Source organism: Labeo rohita, unplaced genomic scaffold, assembly GCF_022985175.1.
Source record: "Labeo rohita strain BAU-BD-2019 unplaced genomic scaffold, IGBB_LRoh.1.0 scaffold_555, whole genome shotgun sequence".
Lineage (NCBI taxonomy): Eukaryota > Metazoa > Chordata > Actinopteri > Cypriniformes > Cyprinidae > Labeo > Labeo rohita.
The window spans coordinates 1-21,683 of NW_026129478.1; the positions used below are offsets into that span (position 1 = coordinate 1).

Consider the following 21,683-nt stretch of genomic DNA (forward strand, 5'->3'; position numbering starts at 1 on the left):
GAGTGCAGGTGCATGTCTGCAGCCAGACCCTATTGGGTTTTACCTCCTTTACATTATGTATTTTATACGATAATATTACGATGACCTTTATACATTCATTTATGCGTGACATCTACTTGCTTTAATGGGCGCAAACACTGAACATTCACGTCTGGAGCAGAAGGAGTTACCATGGAAATGGGGCGGAAACTCAACTGTCCAGTAGCAAAACACGTCTCCCACTGTTGTTTTCACAAATTTCAGGTAAGTTTAGTCTCTAATATTACACAAATAGTACATACATGTGTTCCTGACACTTTCTTTCATGTAAATGACACACTTCTGTTGAATATTTACTTTATAGAAATGGTTTATTGTCTTCAGAAAAAGTCCATTAGCGTCTGAACCATAATGCTAACTATAAGAGGTAAGTTAGGTTAACTACTGACTTGAGCTCTTGTTTATGAAAGTCTGGGCTTTTAATGTCATCTTGATTAACGTTACTTGCTGTTTTGCTTTTTTAATAAAGGTTTTGCAGGCAATTTGTCATTGGATGAAAGGAAGTAAGCTCATTTATTTAACCTAGAAGTATGCAATATACGGTTAATCGGATACAAAATTAACATGGAGCGTGAAAACCCAGCAAACATTTGGACGTGTAAGGACCGTTGAAATGACGTCCCTCCGACACGTCCCGTCATGGTTGAAAAATAGTTCCAAAATGAAAGTTGAACCGACGTCTTTGACGTTATCTGGACGTGAGATGCACGTCTTTTTCTGTGCGTCCCTGGACGTCTAAATGTGTCTTCTTCTGTATCTCTATACTATGTGTTAATTTATGTGTTAATATAATTTTAGTATATAAGCCTGTAAATAAAATAGTCACACACCCATTCTGTAACATCGTGAAAAGGCAATCAGTTATGTCGCGATGTTTAGACACCTTAACTTACTACAAGTTCAAAAACGGTCCAAAGTCGGTCCAGTCAGACCTGAACGTCTACAAAACGTTTTAATCACGTGTACATTACAAACAATAAAACATTGTGTGGACTTAAGCAAGAATTAGACCGTTCTAATTTACTACAACATATTTTGTGCATATTACATTTTTTTCAAGGTCTTCCATTTGTTAAACAGCTACTATTTAAACATGAAAACAGAAATAATATAATGTAGTTAATTCTAAGCATGCACCAATTTTCTCAAAGCTTGACATTAATTTTAAGTAGCCATTATTCAAACAAGAACATAACCAAGGTAACAGATAAAAGTGAACACATATGTATATTTATAATCTTTTATTTATTTATCATTATTCCAAAATGTTTACTATCATTTTGTTGCTCCACAAGCACTTGCTCTTCCAGAAGCATTATTATTGTGGCAGTACTCAATTTTTTTAATTGAAACGGTTTTGCATTAAATTTTAAACAGCTATAAATCAAACAAGTACAAAACAAAAATACTGGATTAATGTAAACACACATGTAAATGTCTCTCAAAACAGCTTATTTCTTATAACCACCGCCCCCAGCTCTTCCTGGAGCGTGTTTTAGGTGTTCCGCCATTAATGCATCAATTTCGGAGTCTGTGGCAGTTGGACTCCACCTCTTCAGAGCATCTGAGGGAAGAGAGCATGAATATTTTAAGATATTTAAGAAACAAAATGGCAAAATTGAGTTAAATGGCATGCACTTATTTTGAAAATGCCTTTAAGGTTATACAAATACATTTAAAATACAATGGAACAAGACTTTTTCCGTTTCAATAAAGAAGCATTAGTAACAAGTAAACTAAGTATTATATGTTATTTTAGTCTAGAATAATCTTGTGTCTATAAAACATTTTCTGCATTAGATGTGTGCTAGAGTACATAAAAAACAGCATTAGTCCACTGCCTCTTCAATATCTCTATGGTGCTCTTGAAATAAAGTAGATGTGTAACTGTGTAAACGTGAACAGGACATTTCTGATAAAGACAGATGGTCTTTTAAATAAATAATGGACAAGGAACATGAGATTTTTTTTTTTTTAAAATGTCATAAGGCCAAAATTACCTTAAATTACATAGTACAAAGCTGTAGCCTTGAAATGCTTTGAAAGTTGGCCACCACCCCTCATAAATTAATTTGGCCATTAAGCATTTGACATGACTCTGTGAAAAAAACTGATTCAGTATTACTTCACTTCATGAACATTTTAACATATGGTCAGTATTACAAATTAACAGTAGTGTGCATCATGGCAATGTTAAAATACAAGAGCCACTGACCTGCTTGTTTACCAACTATCCATGCCTTACTCACTGCTGATTAGTAATGGATCAGGTGTGTTGTCAGTCAGAAGCTGGAAGGGCAGGGACAGCTGGAAAACAAGCAGTGCAGTGGCTCTCGAGGACCAGGGTTGGCTATAAGTGAAGGTAAAGTAATAAGGCTGCTGTGCAATTTTACTGCATTAGTTACTGTCAAATTAGCTGGCTGTACTTTACCTATTGTTGAGCAATGACAGACATTGTAGCCTCTATATTTTTAACTGTATGAATTCTGATTCAGAGAAATGTATGTATTTATACATTAGGCTGTGTTGGTATTAAGGTATAATGTGTATAAAATAAGATGCGACAGCAAAATTCTCACATACACTGGGGGGTCCTCTGGGACTGGGATGGCAATGAAGCATTTGGGACTGGAGACAATACTATATAGACATTAAAAAGAAAAGTGTGAAAAGTAACAATTTGAACGCAGTTACATTTAAAAAAAAAAAAAAAAAAAAAAAAAAAAAAGGACATCCTCTTTATGTGAATGACATGACAAAAATTGCAATACCTTGTTTGGTTGTGGCACATGGCCTGACAGATGTTCGTTATGTGACCCTGCAAGACAAATCGCACTCTAATGTAAATTAATGAAGCACAAAAGACATAAAAATGTGTTTAAAAATTTCACAGAAGTTAATCTTTTGAAATGTCTTCTAATGTTACTCTTACATTGTGGTTAGAGACTTTAACAGAGCAAATCTGAGCCAGAGCAAACTGCCAACCAAAACTGTTTCTACTGCCCAGTGTTTGTTTTCTCTACAGTGACGAGGGGAACAATTATCTGAAAGTTTACTTAAGGTCTGATGTACTACTTACAATGACAATGGAGTCGTGACCTCAATTGCACCCTTGGAGTGTCAATAAAGTGTCATTAACCATGTAATCTTTTGATTAGTACTACAACATCTTAGAAGTGTCACTTGGACTTTCAAAATCATAACATATTCTTCAAATTTTTCTAGATGCTGTAGCTGTTATTTCAGGGCAACATGGAGTTCTTTTAACATTTATTCTGTAATTGACAGGACTGCGTTTGTCTTGCCCTGTAACGGCAAAAAAGCAACTTCGTGGTTGTACACATTCGGATCATTAATTTTTTTAAACATTAGCACTTACACCTCAACATGTGTCCACGGGTCCACGAATGTTGTTGACGCTGATGGTGTCATGTTGTGCATCCACTGTTGGAAAAAATAAAAGCAATGAAAATAAAGGACCACTTTATGAAATTTTGAAGATGTTTATAAAGAGCTTTGCAATCTCTTAAAGTTATATACACATTACCACACAGTGAAAATTAAAAGAAATTAGTAAACAATGTGTTATCTCCTAAGTTTATCTGAAATATTAGTTGGAGTAAAGTTTGGGTATTACCTACAAATATCTCATTACAAACAAAATAAAATAAAATAAGTTTCATTTAAGATATTCCACAAATTTTACCCTGATAAGCATTTGTAAACAGATTTGTTGAAAATATAGATGTAAATTGTTCATTATGTACATTATACCCAGAAACGGTACCTCATATTTTCTGGCACTGTCAATACACAAAGAGGTTACAGTGGGAGGTTTCTGGATTTATAAATGACAAAGTGGTGTGTAACTTTCTTTTATTATACGAACATGTAATATGTGGCTCAGCCGTCGAAAAATGAGGCTTAAATTATCAATCTCTTGATTAATTTACTTACTAATCGTTGCAAAATTCAGCAATTAGAAAACTTTTTTTTTCCTGTGGCACTTAAGGAAATAGATATTTATAAGAGGACCATAAAGGAGATTACAAACAAAAAAAGCTATAAAATTATGTATTTATTTGGTACTTTTAAGTTATTGTGGATTAGGAAGTCCTTTCATTTCATTGTGTTATTCTATACAAACATTCTGTGCATGCCCTTGGCACTTTAGTTATGTATTTGTTGTTCAAGCATTATTTAAAAAAATACTTTTAGCACACTAGCTAATTTTAGCCAAACTCAAACTACGTTTCATTTGAAAATGTGCACATTATTTCTTTCTTTTCCTTCCTGTCAAACAAGTACAACTCGACCACATTAATAAAAAACTACAAAATGTACTTACCCACCAGTGATTTTGTAATAAATCAACGCGTAAAGCTTTGTAACACAACGACGCGCTCTCCTCCTGGTTATGGAAAGATAAAAACGTGTTAAAGTTTTCTCGCGAGATAATGTATTGTATTGCGAGCTAATCTATCCCATCGCGAGATAATCTATCCTATCGCGAGATGATCTATCCTATCGCGAGATTTGTTACAACATCTTGGCAGCACAGTTTTGGCAATCTACACCCAACTCAGACTTCAAATGGTGACTGAAGATATTTGTTTTATATGTATATGCATAAACTTAAAATAATAAAATCGTATTGCAATTTACGGAAAACGGGCAGAATTATGACTAAAATTCAGTGGCTTTGCAATCACTTAACCACACAGCACTTTGTGAATATTCATTAAACAAGATGTAAATACAAATGACTTGTATTTCATTACAATTTCCTGTTTTTATTTATTTATTTACTTATTTATTTATTTTTAATGTAATGCTTGACTGGAGGAGCCTCTTAAAACTACTTGGGGCACTTAAATAAATTATTACAGTAATAATCAAGGTGTAAGCACAATTGCTTTAGCATATTTCATACTGATTTCATAGGGTCATGATGGACTATAAATGCACGTGTAAAGGACGTCACCTTGTGGACGTCCTCTCACAACTGGTTAACAGTGTATATACTGAACTACACGAAGCTAAAACTTAAAAGTAACAATTATACATGCAACCCCAGAGAACTGTAGATATGTACAAACGTATCTGAATGCATTTTTAGGAAGTATTCTGTGTTACATATTTGTACGGATTTATGCCGTCCTACCGCGACTATTTTTGGCCAGGGACACGACGTTGCCGTCGGACCAATGTTAGCTGGGATTCTTTTCTAAAATGTTTTATTTTTTAATCTAATATCATGTGGTTATGTGTTTAAATTATGCATGAGTATTCCCAAACACTATGCCAGTGCGATCTCTGTGTGAGATATGTCATTGCTGTCATATTTCTATAAAAATTAATTGCATGGAATTAAATAGCAAGCACTTTGAGTGTCTTGTTCGTCATATTTATTTTCATATAAAAACAACAGAGCTGAAATTATATCATGTTTATCAGCAACACAGCACGTAAATGTGATAACGCGATATCCGCCTTTGATCTCGTAGGTGTCTGTTCTAGTTCGAGAGGTCAGAACTGTCCGTCTTGACTGCACTTATTTCACTCCTCCCCTCACTGCAGCCGCCTACTCTTGTCTACATTTCAGGTGAGGCGCATCTCAAACAAGCCTTATCTCTTGTCTGTTGCCAGTCTAGTCTGTCTTGTCCAGTCCTGCAGACGGCGCTCCTGGTCTGCTTCGTTTATCTGCCTTGCAACTAGACATTTGCTGAGCCGGTGAGATCACGATCACGAGTGTGGAGGGACTGCGCCTCATGTTCCTGTCAGGCCACTGTAGCTAACTACCGGCCTCCAGCTTCGCTGCCTTCTCTGCACTCAGGTGGCCTGTCTTCCTGAACTGGACTCTGTGTCACCTGACTAATGACTGATCTTTGTGTGAATGTCCACAAAACTTAAAGACTGAGTGTATATAAGCATTAGACTATTTAAGAAATGAAAATTCAAAAGATAAAAAAGAGGAAGAAACAAATAATGGATAATTGCTATTGTGTAAATAATATGTAATCATGTAATTCATAAAAAGTAACTGCCCACATAGCAATTGACATCTGGCCCAGCTCTGGGCCAAGCAAGGAATTACACTCGGCCCAAGTGCAGCAAAGAATTACGGCCCTTGTTTGGCCCAGATCTGGACTACAGACGTGAGCCACACATGAGCCATAACTGGCCCAAATCTCAGCCAAACAGTAACTTATAATCAGCCCTGAACTGGGCCAGAACAAGTTTTAATAGTGCTACACAATCTCAGCCTTCAGTAAACCACATAGAGACCAGTCTTAAACCAGAAACCCCAAAACTGAGCCATGTCTAAAGGTGTACCTGTGTTTTACTGCTTATTGATGGATCCATGGCTGAGTTGGTTTTTGTTTTCCTTTTTTAAGCTCAGTTTTGGGGTTTCTGGTTAAAGACTGGACTCTATGTGGTTTACTGAAGGCTTGATTGGGTCCCAGATAGCAAGAGAGTAGTGGAAAACAGTTGATTTGTCACTGTTAATGTCATTAAATCAAATAATGTTGAAAAAATGTTGACATTTCAACAAACCACCATTACTGTGATCAGTGATTGCTTTAGTTGGGTTCTTGCTTTTGCTTCAAGTCAGTTCTTTCTCTGTGTTATAATGGTGTTTTGATGTAAACACTTATGCTACTGAAAAGAGATGTTTTAAAATTGAGTTAAAGTAGTAAGTACTTTTTTGGAATGGGTGTCAACCAGCAATACAGTTGAGAAACAATTCTATATAATATTGATGAATGTCATTACTGATGTAAGTCTTCTGTATCACAAATGCAAAAAAAAAAAAAAAAATCTGTGGTAGTAAATGAAAAGATTTAGGTATGAACACTCAACATACAAACCGCAACAATGGTGACAATCACCAAACTAATTCAGATCAACTGCAATGCATGCTGGGAATCATGAATGACTTTTTACTATATTGATACCCAGCATGCATTTCTGCATAGAATTTTCTTTTGCTGATTGTCACCATCGTTGAGTTTCATACACTGATTCTTAATGTCTAATTGATTCAGTAATTTAAAGATTTTTTTTTTTAATATTCTCTGTTAATTCATAAAAGTATGATACGGTTTTATTCAGCTTTAATCTTACATTGCAGGATCACACCATCATTCAAAAGCCCAACATACTTGTGAGCAATTCATTATATAATCTTGCAATGGTTATAGTCACCACCATCACTTAATCTCCACACATCTTAGTTTTCGCCATCTCAAACAACATGCTTTCATGCAATGTTACAAAAGACAAAGAAAATCTAATGTTAAAGTACAAAGAGTCAAGAGCCCAACTAAAGCGATCACTGATCACAACAATGGTGGTTTCTTGAAATTTACATTTTTTCAACATTATTAGTAGGAGCAAAAGTTATATTCATTCAATGCCATTAACATTGACAAATCAACTACTTTTAACATTGATTCAACGGTTGCTTGGGGGTAGCACTAATAAAACTTGTTCTGGCCCAGTTCAGGGCTGGTTATACGTTACTATTTGGCTGAGATTTGGGCCAGTTATGGCTCATGTGTGGCTCACGTCTGTAGTCCAGATCTGGGCCAAACAAGGGCCGTAATTCTTTGCTGCACTTGGGCCAAGTGTAACTCCTTGCTTGGCCCAGAGCTGGGCCAGATGTCAATTGCTATGTGGGTGTAGTCTGATTACAAGTATTTGAAAATTTAATATAATTACAAGTACTAAATTTTTGGAATCTGATTACGTAATGACACCGAAAGTCAGACTCGTAAAATTTATAAATGACAGCATCCGCTCTTATGGCAAAAATAAGGTGGAGAGTTTATTTATAAATATAGTTTAGTTTATAGTTTTTGTGATACTAACCAGCTCACATTAAGTGATTACTATATGGCTACAAAATAAATGGACATGAAATTTTTATCTGGGCTGAAATTATTTTATTAATTTACTTGTAGAAATTGCAGAGCCAGAACAGGAGCACAATCATGTTGGAAACTGTAGGTTTCCTGAAGAAGTGGTCGGTGTTGCAAATAACAGTTGTTATTATTCAGAAATATTGACCGATTAGAATCAAGTTTATAAAGAGCCATATAATAATACTTAATAAATGCACACAGGCAGTGCTTTAAAGCAAAGATGTAAACAGATCATCATAATGTGGTGGATGAAGCCTCTCAAATGATCAGAGAGTTGATGTGTGGAGAAAAACAGCTGCTGCTTTACATGAGAATGCTGTAGCTCTGAAGTCTCATTCACACTTGTGCACATTTAAATATGGTGACAAGTTATGGGCTACTTTTATGACTTGATGTTTAAAGGTTGACGGTTCAACTTAAAGGAGGTTCACTTTTAATTCGACCTGCTTTTTCTCTTTTACAGAGCAGTATGAAGTAGTGGGACCTGCAGATGCTGTTCTTGCTGTAGCTGGTGAAGATGTGATTTTGCCCTGTTCAGTCAAACCCAACATCAGTGTTGTGGACATGAGAGTGGAGTGGTTTAGACTTAATTCGGAAGGCTCACAAGTGCATCTTTATGATAATCATGAAGACAGAAACACAGATCAGAGTCAGTCCTACAGAGGCAGAACAAAACTGAATCATCAAGAACTACAGAGAGGAAACACATCACTCAAACTCTCATCAGTCCGAGTCTCTGATGAAGGACTTTATAAGTGTTTTATTCAGTCCAAATCCTGGTATGATGATGCCACTGTTAATGTCAGAGTTGAAGGTGAGAAAACTATTGAAAACTAAAGGCTGAAATTTACTACACAACTTGTAAAATCTGAACTTTTTTCAAAACACTATGCATCACACGCTTACTGACTTTTTAAATAGTCACAAAGGAAAGCTGGTCATCATACACCAAATGACTGATATTCAAAACAAACTCACACACAAACTTCCTCCTTGTTGGAGACGTGTGATATGCGCTCTAAAATCTACTGAAAAAATCAGACATGTTTGATATCCTCCGACTGGATGGAATCAGAGTCTGAAGCTGAAAGAGTCTGTCACCAACACACACTACACAATTTTCTATGAATCCTGTCAACTCTAATCTGCAGACTGGCTCTGAATGTCAGCAACTAGCATCAGTTTGTTCGGACTGTAAATCAGGGCAAAAGTCGTGTAGTGTATTTCACTTTACATGCTCTAACTAACTTAAAAAAAACAGAACAACAACTGCATGTTCTTCTTGTTCTGTAGCTGTAGGACGTCCTCCAGTGATCACTGTAGATGGGTTTGATCATTCAGGAGGACTTCATCTACAGTGTGAATCTGAAGGTTGGAATCCTGAACCTGATCTTGAGTGGCTGAACAGTGAAGGAATCAGTTTGAGTTCAGAAACTACAGAGATGCAAAGAAAAATAGATGGATTCAGTGTGAAACACACCATCACTGTACATGAGAGAGACAGCAAGATTCACTGCAGATTCAAACTGAAGCATCACATGCGGGAGACACTGATGATCACAACAAGTAAATACTGACACTTTTGTTCCTGTAATTGTTTGTCATCATCTCATGGTATTTTTGATGCAGTAAAAAGATTTAATGATTATCGGCTTAGTCTATTAAGTTATGTAAAGCTAAAACATTTACTCTCTGTGTGTGTTTTCAATCATCTCATCAAAATAGTTTGATTTACACAATGTGCTGAATTACTGTTCTGTTTGGCAGGTAATATGTTTAATTCTTGGAGGACATCAGTCATCCTGATTTCAGTTTTTGTTGTGCTCAGTGTGATTGCTGGAATACTGATAGCTGTGTTTGCTCATAAAAATGAAGGTAAAATCCTTGTTTTATTGTTATTTACTTTTTTTTGTTAATAAGGCAGTATGGGGTTAATTTTCAAAGCAAGACAAGTTTATTTATAGCACATTTTATACACAATGGTAATTCAAAGTGTTTTACATAAAAATTATTAAAATAATCATACAAATAATCACAACAATAAAAGCAAAGTCTCAACACTTTAAAATGATTAAAAATGTTTTAAAATGGATGAAAACATCTGAAAATCCTAATGAGTGGTCGGTTTACATTCAGTGAGCCGATGGAGTTTTGGTTCCTTGCCGCTGTCACCTCTGGCTTGCTTAGTTGGGGACACTTTCTCTTAACACAATATTGCATTTTATTTTATTGTTTTTGATTAACTACGTTTACCTAAAAAGTGAGTGTTTACTGTTGCCTTTGGCATTGTTGATGTACTGTTTCCTATTTAATACTGTACAGCCGCCTTGTCACAATTCTGTATTGTTAAAGGCGGTATATAAATAAAGGTAAAAAAAAAAAAAAAGTGAGCATATCTGCAATGTATTGAGGTCTAAGCCACTGAGTGATTTATAAATGAGTAATAATACTTTATAATCAATCCCAAATGTAACTGGAAGCCAGTGTAAGGACCTGAGGACTGGTGTGATATACTCAGATTTTCTGGTTCTAGTCAGAATCAGCAGTGCAGTGTTCTGGATGAGCTGCAGCTGTTTAATGGTCTTCTTGTGAAGGCTGATCAGGAGTCCATTATAATAGTCCACCCTGCTGCTGATAAAGACATGAATAAGTTTCTCCAAGTCTTGACTGGAAACAAAACATCTAATTCTTGCAGTGTTTTTGAGATGATAATATGCTGATTTAGTTATTGTTTTGACTACTGACTACTGAAACTATAGTTCTGACTCCAGAATCACACCAAGATTCTTACTTGATTTTTAGTTGTTTGAGCCCTTGAGTCGAGGTATGCATTCATCTTGAGAATGCATCTTGAGAACATCTTTGTTTTCAAATGCAATGACACCTTGTGATGGTGTCAAATGCAGCACTAAGATCAAGTACCAGCACTGATATTTTGCCTGAATCAGTATTTAATCAAATATCATTTATTATCTTTATGAGTGCTGTCTCTGTGCAATTGAAAACAACATTTTCAAGGATCTTGTCTATAAAAGAAAGATTTGATATTGGACTATAGTTGCACAATATGGTGTTATTCAGATTGCTCTTAACAACTGCAGTTTTTAGTGAGTTTGGAAAAGTCCCAGAAAGAAGTGAAGTGTTTACCACTTCTAAAAGATCTGCTACTAAATCCGGAAGGCAGCAAGTTGACGTTTTAAGGTGCTGTACAGTTTTTTTTTCTAAGATTTTCCATCCATTGTTTTGAAATCAGACATAGTAACTTCCTTCTGAAATTGTGGTCATATCTGTCTGAATTCTGCATTACTTGAGGATGTGCGGATCACCTTTCTTATATTACTGATCTTCTCAGGAAAGAAGGAAGAAAACTCCTCGTTTTTGCTGTCAGAAAGCATTTCACTGGGAATCAGAATGGGGAGGGATGGGTTGAGTTAGTCTCTCAACAGTAGCAAAAAGAGTATGAGTGTTTATGTTGCTGTTTATAAGGTTTGAGAAGAAGCTCTGTCTAGCTGTGCCTGTAGTTCCACATTAAAAGCATGAATGCTGTCTTTATAGATGTTATAGTGGATTGTATTCATTTCTGCATTATCTATGTGTATATTAAAATTCCCAGCAATAGCAAAACAATCAAACTCAGAGGAAATCATTGATAACAGTTCTGTAAAGTCTTCAACAGGTTGGAGAGTATTTTTGAGGCCTGTAAATGATGATAAATAGGATGTGTGGAGTATCTTTTAGCACAATACCCAGATATTCAAAGGACAAGCAATGACCAAATGACACTAGTCCACTTGGAATGGGAATCTACCAGAACTAGAAACATCCTTCCTAAGAAGGGCCCTGCGTAGTCAACATGAAGTCGTTCCCAGGGTGAGCCTGGCCACTCCCACGGGTGAGAGGGGATGGGGCTCTGGTGTTTCCGGAGATTGTAGTAACTTTAATAAAGATCAGTCTACTACATGTCGTGAGTTGAAGTTAACCTTTACTTTCTGTTTACCTCAGTTACAGCAACAGACATTAGCACCGCAAGCCTTCTGCATCGGATACTTTCCTTCAACTAACTTACAGTTTAGAACACAACACTTGTAATACAATAACGACACCTTGTGGTTACTGCAGGATACTACAGAGATGCCTGTTGAAAAAACCAGCATATGCTGGTTAGGTAGGTTTTAAAGCATGGATGTTGGATTGAGCTGGTTTATGCTGGTCCTTTGCTAGTTTAAGCTGGTCTTTAGCTGATCATGTGCTTGTCCTAAGATGCTCCCTGCTAAAATAAAATGTAAGAACTGGTGTACACTGGGACCAAACTCTCTCACTCTGAGGATCCCTTATCACCTCAGATATGTCCTCTGTGTACAGAGTCTTTAGCACAGAATATACGAGGGAATTCTTTAATAAAAGGCCTTAAAATTAAAGATGAGGAACATAAACTTGCATTGTATGTGGATGATGTGATTTTTGTTTTTAAAGTACAAACATCATTACCCTCAGTGTTATGTCAGGATATAAATTAAACTTTAATAAGACAGAAGCTAGGGAAATTGGGAGTAAATTACAAGGTTTTAAAGAGAAATATGATTTTAAATGAACCAAACAGAGAAAATGAATTTGGGAGTGAAAATTCCAAACAAAGCAGAAAATTTATATAAGTGTAACTATGATATTTTAGAAACTACTATAAGAAATGATTTTATCTTATCATTTAGATAAAATGATTTAATATTATCATTACCTTTGATTGAAAAAATAATACTACTGAGATTTTTTGTTTCTGTTTCAAAATGTTCCTGTTTATATACATCTTGGTAATTTTAAAAAGTGGCATAGTATTTATAGAAGATTCATCTGGGATAAATCATAAATCATTGAATCCGATTAGATCGTTAGCATCTCACTATAAAATGACTACAGAGTTTTGATATTTTTTCTATTTTAAACCTGACTCTTCTGTAGTTGCATCGTGTACTAAGACTGGCGGAAAATGAAAAGTTGCGATTTTATAGACCGATATGGCTAGGAACTATACTATCATTTTGCATGTGAAGAGTACGTGTTGTGCAAGTGTACATAAGACTGTAAGCGTAAATTAAATTTGCATGCGCAAGAGAAGCTTTGTAAAAGTGTAAATCGCGTTTCAAGCGTAAGAAAAAAAGATTTGCAGCATTTTACTGTTACTCGTAAGTGTAATTCATGTATTGTGAAACTGCAGCTTCATGCTTTCGCAAAATAAATACGATCTGCATTCTTCCGACTTCCATTTCTCCGCGCTTACACTTTTGGCACGTTCTTTTCGCTAAAATACGGTCAAAAGCACTGCAAGCCTGTGAACAGTGATTTGCACATGAAAACAACAGTTTAAAGAACTGCAAAACAGATTGACTGCGTAGGACCAATCTGTATGTGTAAAAAACAAACTGTTGCAAATGTCTAAATGACTTGTTGTGTATGTAGGACACAAAGTTGAAATAATCCGATATGTACAGCTCCGTCTTTCTTTTATCTGCGCTTACACTTTTGGCAGGATTCTCTCACTCACTGAGTTTTGCAAGTTTGAGGGGGGAGGGCGGGGCCACCACCTTTTTGTAGCCAATCAAATGAGACTCTCGCGGACTCCATTTACTCTTATCTGATTGGTTCAATAAACACATCACACGCCAAAACATTTATCTTCATTTAGTTCTCGCTGCTGGTGGAATGGTTCCGGTGGAATGGTACTTTTAATGTACATATACATTAAAATAAATAAATAAACAACAACTTAATTAAAACATGATACTTTATAAGTTGTGTACCATTAGGCTAGACTCTCATGTGTTCATCCTGAATTGTTAGCTGGTGTTAACATTATTGGATTGGTTTGGCTTTACATTGAAATGCATATATCATATAATATAGCCTAATATATAGCTGATGTTAAACATTACAAAATGATATGTGACAATGCTCAACAATAGTATCAGAGTGCTATACTTTTTATAAAACCTTTTTACTATAACAATAAAGCTACATAAATCTGAATTTGACGATTTTCCAGACCATGTCTCTGTTTATTGTATTTAACACTCAATTGTATACTTTGAAATTTTTGAAGATTTTGAAAAAAAAAAAAAAAAAAAAAAATTGTAAAATCCCCTTAAATTATAACATGTTAAAGTGAAAAAAAAAAAATAAATAAATATTATATTCACTATATTGAACCAAATTTTAGTTAAAAAATTTGAGTCGTCCCTGATCAGTAGACAGGTGAAATTATGCATGTTATTATAAATTACAAATTATGCTGCTAGTGCAGATACTAGGCCATGTTTAACACTAGCACCGCCAGGGGTCGCTGTACACCTAAAAACCTCCAGCGGGTAAATTTTACCCAAGCACGACTACCGTTTTTATACGCCTAAAGAACATTTTATTTCAGTGTATTATGCCACTGTTTTCATAAAGAAACATATAAATATGAGATCACAGTCAGATGCTGACTCAGACTAATGACATTTAGTGCTTCTGTGCTCTTCAGCATCCATAAATCGCCTTCTTTTACTAATTTTGACTTTATTTTTGAATCTCAACTGCTAATTCAGTGAGTAAAAGGCGCCTAGCAATGTAGTTACAATTAAAACATAAGTAGCAAGATAATGACAGCACGAAAATATAGGCATAATATAAATTTTTTTTTTTTTTATTTTTTATCTAAACCATTTTTAGAGGATTGTAAATTACACCATTTTAGTAAAAGTCAGTGACTGGGAGACTTGAATGTTTTATTCAAAGTCTGTTATGTAGGCTACATTTAAAAAACAGCCACGGGTAAAATATACCCCGTGGCAGTTTTAGTATTAAGTATCATCAAAATTACAATATTACAGTAAACTATCATATATTGCCTGTTGAGGAGGAAAAGGACACAGCTCGAAATTCAGTATGAATAGCCTGGTACACAACTTATATCGTGTTTTTATTTTATTTTATTTTATTTTTAATGTATGTCTACATTAAAAGTACCATTCCACCGGAAGCGAGCAGCAGCGAGAACTAAATGAAGATAAATGTTTTGGCGTGTGATGTGTTTATTGAACCAATCAGATAAGAGTAAATGGAGTCCGCGAGAGTCTCATTTGATTGGCTACAAAAGGTGGGATCCCCCCCGCCCTCCCCCTCACGCTTGCAAAACTCAGTGAGTGAGAGAATCGTGCCAAAAGTGTAAGCGCAGATAAAAGAAAGACGGAGCTGTACATATCGGATTATTTCGGCAACTTTGTGTCCTACATACACAACAAGTCATTTAGACATTTGCAACAGTTTGTTTTTTACACATACAGATTGGTCCTGCGCAGTCAATCTGTTTTGCAGATCTTTAAACTGTTGTTTTCGTGTGCAAATCACTGTTCACAGGCTTGCAGTGCTTTTGACCGTATTTTAGCGAAAAGAACGTGCCAAAAGTGTAAGCGCGGAGAAATGGAAGTCGGAAGAATGCAGATCGTATTTATTTTGCGAAAGCATGAAGCTGCAGTTTCACAACACATGAATTACACTTACGAGTAACAGTAAAATGCTGCAAATCTTTTTTTTTCTTACGCTTGAAACGCGATTTACACTTTTACAAAGCTTCTCTTGCGCATGCAAATTTAATTTACGCTTACAGTCTTATGTACACTTGCACAACACCTACTCTTCACATGCAAAAAAATGAGCCTATTTAAAATTATTCCTTTAAAGCAATAACATTTTAGAGAAAGCAAGAATCCCCAGCAATATGTGATTGGTTCGACTTAGTGTCTAAATTACACTCTATGGAAAAGATATGAAATCAAATGTAAAAGTACTTTTTGAAAAGATATGGGCACCGCTAAAATCAAAGTATCCACTATAAAACAAAACATATTATATTAAGTTCCCTTTTACATAATCCTCCCTCTCTTTTAATTTAATTGTTTAATATTTTATTTTATTTCATTATTAAATATTATTATCAGTTGACTAGGAATTAGGGATAATACAAGATTTGGTATGAATATGTGACTGTGTTCTGTATTTCCCCCCCTATTTTTCATATGTAAAAGTGTCTATATATGTAAATGTTATTGTTATTTTTTATTATTTATATTTATTTTTGTTAATGTGTTAGTGGTGGTTATTACCATAAAAGGAGAAAAAAAAGTGAATGGAAGATAAAGTAGAAGAAAAAATGAGGAATAACCGTTGGTAAAAAATATTATGTCTTTAAAGGAAAAATTCACTTGTATAATTGTATCATTTATTTATTTATTTTATTTTTTTTACTGAAAGACATTATAAAGTACAAACAAAGAAAATAATATAATATGTTATGAAAAACATTATGTTACAAAATGCAAAAACAAAATTTCGTCTACAGACTTTACTTTTGATATGTTACTTCATATGTGAAATATTATGTTGAGAATATATATATATATATACAGGGGTTGGACAGTGAAACTGAAACACCAGGGTTTAGACCACAATTAGTATGCCGTTTGGCCTCCTTTTGCAGCCAATACAGCATTATTTCATCTTGGGAATGACAAATACAAGTCCTGCACAGTAGCCAGAAGGATTTTGAGCCATTCCTTTCACAGAACAGTGGCCAGGTCACTATGTGATGTTGGTGTATGAAAACATTTCCTGACTCGCTCCTCCAAAACACCCCAAAGTGGCTCAATAATATTCAGATCTGGTGACTGTGCAGGCCATGGGAGATGTTTAACTTTACTTTCATGTTCATCAAATCACTCTTGTCACCAGTCTTGCTGTGTGTATTGGTGCATTATCATCCTAATACACGGCACCACCTTCAGGGTACAATGTTTGAGCTATTGGGTGCACAAAGTCAACCTTCACACTCTGCTCTTATTGGTGGAATGTGCGATCAGTAAAGACTGGCCACCAGGCTGCATAAATATAGCCATGAAACCTCCAACACTATATTGGCCATGGTTTCAGTTTCATTGTCCAACCCCTGTATATATATATATATATATATATATATATATATTTAATTTGACTTTATTAAATATTTTGGTAACATTTAGACTAGAGACCAATTCTCACTATTAACTAGTTACTTATTAGCATGCATATTATAAGCATATTGGCTGTTTATTAGTATTATAAAGCAGATATTAGACTATTAACAACTACCTTATTATCTATTAGTTTAATAAGCAGAAATTCATTTACTGAGGCAAAGATTGTAGGTCATAGTTAGGTAATAGTGAGATAATTTAATTCAGTATTAATGTCAAGTCTGTTTTCATTCACAGAATGCTTAATTAACAAACATTGTGCATTCATATATTTTTGTGAATATGGTCCTGTAATTTATTATTGTTCCTCAGTCCCAAATTATATTTGTATTTGTTGTCTGAATTCTGTTTTCTCTTATCTTTATTGTAAATCTTCTTTAGAACACATTCAGTTACAGAGAGAACACAGTCAACTACAGAATGAACACAGTCGACTACAGGATGAGAAGAGGAGAATACAACATGGTGAATTTGTTTTTATTACATTATTAATTAATTATTAATTTAAAGTCTGTTTTCAGCAGTAAAATACTGTTTTACCTGTGTGCATTCATTTATTTTGTGTACATCTTGAGTCTGGTAAATGGTCACCAGTTGTTTATATAATATATAAATATATTTTTTCAGATCTGTCATGACTGGTTGCGAAAAGACAACAGAGAGCTGGATTTAAGTGCTATCAGTATTGTTTAATGAAAAAAGAAAAGAAAAGAAAAGAAAAGAAAGAGCACATTGGCAATAATCACAGCAAACTGAACGACCAACTTGAAAATGATAAGATAACATCAATAACAAACCAAAACCAAGGATTTAAATACACATAGCCATAACTACTTAAACATAGGACAGGTATAACTAAATCAGTAGCCATGACAACAAACACAGTAATTAACACAGGCAGGAAAACTAGAACTAAGGAAACATGCACAAAAACACAAAACAGTACCTAATCCTGACATGTACCAGGAGCTTGTACCATAATAATGTCTGAACAAACTCAGGGTTACAGGATTAGTTTTGAGTTGACAAAATCAAACCAATCCAGGTTTGTTGGTATCATGACACTGATCATCAACTTTCTCTGTCATCCAGATGATTTTATTTATTTATTTATTTTTTATTTAAGTCTTTTACTATGTAGTGCCCTTTAAAATGAGGGAGTGGCTTTTTTGTGTCACAGATGTGTCAGTTTGCTTGAAGCTGATTGATCAAATTTCATTTTGCTCTAAACTAGAACATCACCTGTCCTGGAGCAGGTTACCTGTGGAGTGTAAGTTACTATGGCGATGAACACTGCTAAAAGCCAAACCACTTTCCTGTTACATAAAACCCAGAGTTGGAGCACAAACTAAACTGAAATCAGCTAAACCAGCTTCATGGTTGGGTTCACGGCCCCTGATGTACACTTGTGTGACATTAACACAACTGAATGATCATAACTTGTTTGTAAGAGTAATAAAAATGATATAATGTTCTTTTCTCATCTTTTTCTGTAATTTCTGTAGAACGTGATCAACTTTTGAAGACAATTCTACCTATAGGTGAATGTTTTATATGATCTTATTCAAATATAAATTCATTATTTTTAAATTATTTAACAATGAATTAATGTGCTGTGCATTGATATATGTTTGCTATTCATTGTATTTTATTATAAGATATAAACTCTGTAAAATCTTCTTTTATTTTGTTGGTCTTCAAGCGGTGATTGAAATTATTGATCTCACTATTGATCTAAAGATGAATTCTGTTATGAAGCCTTTATAACTTTATACTTTCTGTTTTCAGCTCTCATATATTTAAAAACAGACAAGGGTGAGTAAAAAAGCATCCTTTTAGTTTTAATTTATTTTTTATTTTAATTAAAGGCTTGTTCCATGGCATAATTATAAAAAACATTATTTATTATAATTACTGTATTTATTTTACATCCATAACTAAATACAAGCAAGACCAAAAAAAAAAAAAAAAAAAAAAAAAAAAACATTTAACACAAGGGGATCCAACAATGAACAACAAAATGTAAACATCAAAATTATAATATAATGTACATTAAATATGACATTTATTTACAATTAATTGTGTATCTTTGTTTTTGTTTGTCTTGTAAAGTTCTCATGATTCCTATAAAAATAAATAATTGTAAATGTATTTATTATAAACTCATCTGTAAAACAGAATTTTCAATAATTTTTGCAGTGAATGTGATTCTGGATGCTGATACGGCTCATCCACAACTCATCGTGTCTGATGATGGGAAACAAGTGAGATCTGGAAACACACAAAAGAAAGTGGATGGAGGAAAAGACAGATTTACTGAATATCTTGGTGTTGTTGGGAAGGATGGATTCTCCTCAGGGTGTTTCTACTTTGAGGTGCAGGTGAAGGAACAAACTAAGTGGGATTTAGGAGTGACCAGAGAATCTGTTAACAGGAAGGGTTTGATCAGTCTGAGTCCTGACAATGGATACTGGACTGTGGGACTGAGAAATGGGAAGTATTCAGCTTGTGATTCTTCTGTTGTCTCTCTTTCTCTGAGTGTGGATCCTCAGAGGGTTGGTGTGTTTGTGAATTATGAGAAGGGTCTCGTCTGCTTTTATGATGTGGAGTCCATGTCTCATATCTACACTTACACTGATCAGTGTTTTAATGAGAAACTCTATCCATTTGTTAGTTTGGGGTATATGGCATATTGGTGGAATGTAAACTCCACACCACTGATCATCTGTGATGATTACTAATGAGATCAGTGAATTTACATGATCAACTGAAATAAAAGAAAATGCAATAAAAATGGTAACAGGAATAATAGATAGTAAAGTTCATAGACAAACTTTGAAGCGTGTTTGAGAAAGCCAGACCAGAAAGTTTTAAATGTTTTTTAAAAGTTGTAAAAGTTCGATAGTTTTCAGTTTGAAATAGTTTTAAAAATGAAAGTCTAAAGGCAAAACAGTCTATTACATAGATAGATAGGGTTGCTATGCAGATGATAGGGTACTTAGGGTTGTTGCTAAGGTGTTGCTGAGTGGTTTCTACAGTGTTGCCATGTGGTTGCTAGGGTACTCACGGTGGTTGCTAAGATGTTTCTCTATGGTTGCTAAAGAACCAAGCTAGGTTGCTAGGGTACCCAGAGTGATTGCTAAGGTGTTGCTATGTAGTTGCTAGGTTATCAGGGCCGTTACTGTGGTGTTGCTATGTGGTTGCTAGGGTACACAGGGCAATTGCTAGGTTGGTTTGGATGGTTGCTAGAGTGTTGCTATGAAGTTTCTGGTATCATAGACGCTATACAGATAGATAGATAGATGATAGATAGATAGATAGATAGATTAGAAATATTAGGTTAAATAAGTTTGAATGAGTCTCAACAGATTAGAAATAGTAAACAGAAGCTTGATTGACTCAAGGGATTCTGGGAGTTTTGACAGTTGGAGTTTGAATTTGGCTCATTTGAACATTCTGTCAATGTAAGTCTATGGGATGTTAATGATTTTTGATCTTCAGTTTTATGAAAACCATAAATCAGTTATAAAAGATACAGGAGCTGACTTCAGATCAGTCTGAAGATCTGAGCTGAGTTTGGTGGCTGTAGAGTTAAAGCTGTAGATCAGGGTTCCTCAAATCTTGTCCTGGAGTGTCGCTGTCCTGCACAGTTTAGCTCTGACTCTGATCAAACACACTGACACAAACTAATCAATGTCTTCAGAATCACTAGAAATCACAGGAAGGTGAACTTGATCATGGTTTGAGCTAAACAATGCAGATCATCAGCCCTCCAGGATCAGATTTGAGGAGCCCTGATCTAGTTACAGTCAACAGAAGAAGAAGAATATGTTTAAATAACATTTCAGTAAATTGGCTTTCTCAATCCAACTTAAATATTAAATTTTATTTACACTAACAGTCAAACATTTGGACACACAAGGGTGATTTTATGTTTATTGTGACCGTAAAATATTTTGATTTAAAGACTTCTGCTTAAATGACTGAAATGACTTTATAAAAGAATATAAATGATATATATATGTATGAATTTATTTACAAGGTCGATCCTTTACTTTAACATAAATAATGTTTTGATCTGGAGCAGAAAATGAATGAAAACATCATGAAGATCATACAGTTACTGCTCCTTCTTCAATAGTGTTTGTTGATGAATGTTCTTCATTTTCAGTTTTTATTATTAATTTGATTTCTCATTCATTTTGTATTTTATTGAATTCTTGTGACTTTCCAACTCTGTTTTAATTTTTCTAGTATTTTCATGTTATCTGTCTGTCTGAAACTCTCTGTTTGATACAAAATAGACTTTTACTGCCAAGATCCCTAAAGGACTGTTACATACTGTTTACCTGGTTTTATGTACCTTGTATTTTTGTTATTGGGACTTTTAGGTTGCATTCAGCCCTGTTTTGTTCTTGTCTCCTGTTCTGTTTGTAGTCCTTTTGTAGTTTTCTTGTTGATTAGTTTCCAGGTGTGTCTGGTTGTTAGTCTGTTAACTCTTGTGTTCATGTTTCCTGTGGTCTTTGTTGGTCTTGTGCATCGATTTTGCTCCTTGTTCTTGGTTTATTGTTTGTGTAATAAATCCTGTATTTATTTTTTACTCTCCCTCGCCTCTGAATGTTCACCATCATTATAAAGACTAAAGAAGTGTCATAATAATAAATAATTAAAT

The 21,683-nt window shown here is 34.7% G+C and overlaps 1 protein-coding gene and 1 long non-coding RNA gene across 6 annotated transcripts; one reads left to right on the plus strand and one right to left on the minus strand.

Annotated features, from left to right (window-relative positions):
• Nucleotides 1–1,265: 1,265 nt before the first annotated feature.
• On the minus strand, nt 1,266–5,254 carry LOC127161131 (uncharacterized). Of its 5 annotated transcripts, none has more exons than XR_007826946.1 (7): nt 4,388–5,254; nt 3,419–3,483; nt 2,811–2,857; nt 2,623–2,679; nt 2,255–2,346; nt 2,040–2,137; nt 1,266–1,603 (listed from the first exon to the last, which is right to left on the minus strand). It is a non-coding gene; the product is annotated as an uncharacterized LOC127161131 (long non-coding RNA). The 5 variants fall into 5 exon arrangements; XR_007826944.1 differs by having other exon boundaries at nt 2,255–2,389; nt 4,388–4,620; XR_007826947.1 differs by lacking the exon at nt 2,040–2,137 and having other exon boundaries at nt 2,255–2,389; nt 4,388–4,624.
• Nucleotides 5,255–6,890: 1,636 nt separating this feature from the next.
• On the plus strand, nt 6,891–21,683 carry LOC127161130 (butyrophilin subfamily 1 member A1-like). Its single transcript, XM_051103781.1, has 8 exons — nt 6,891–6,921; nt 8,431–8,781; nt 9,261–9,533; nt 9,735–9,842; nt 17,393–17,476; nt 18,517–18,552; nt 18,800–18,826; nt 19,211–21,683. The coding sequence occupies exons 1-8, from the start codon at nt 6,891–6,893 to the stop codon at nt 19,750–19,752; spliced, it is 1,452 nt and encodes a 483-aa protein (XP_050959738.1). The 3' UTR covers nt 19,753–21,683.

Excerpts from the sequence above, each read along its gene's own strand:
- LOC127161130 (XM_051103781.1), top strand. The coding sequence starts at position 6,891 with ATGAACACTCAACATACAAACCGCAACAATG. Across the intron at positions 9,534-9,734 it reads GACACTGATGATCACAACAA|GTAATATGTTTAATTCTTGG; the intron begins GTAAATACTGAC and ends TCTGTTTGGCAG. Across the intron at positions 18,553-18,799 it reads GAAGACAATTCTACCTATAG|CTCTCATATATTTAAAAACA; the intron begins GTGAATGTTTTA and ends TTCTGTTTTCAG.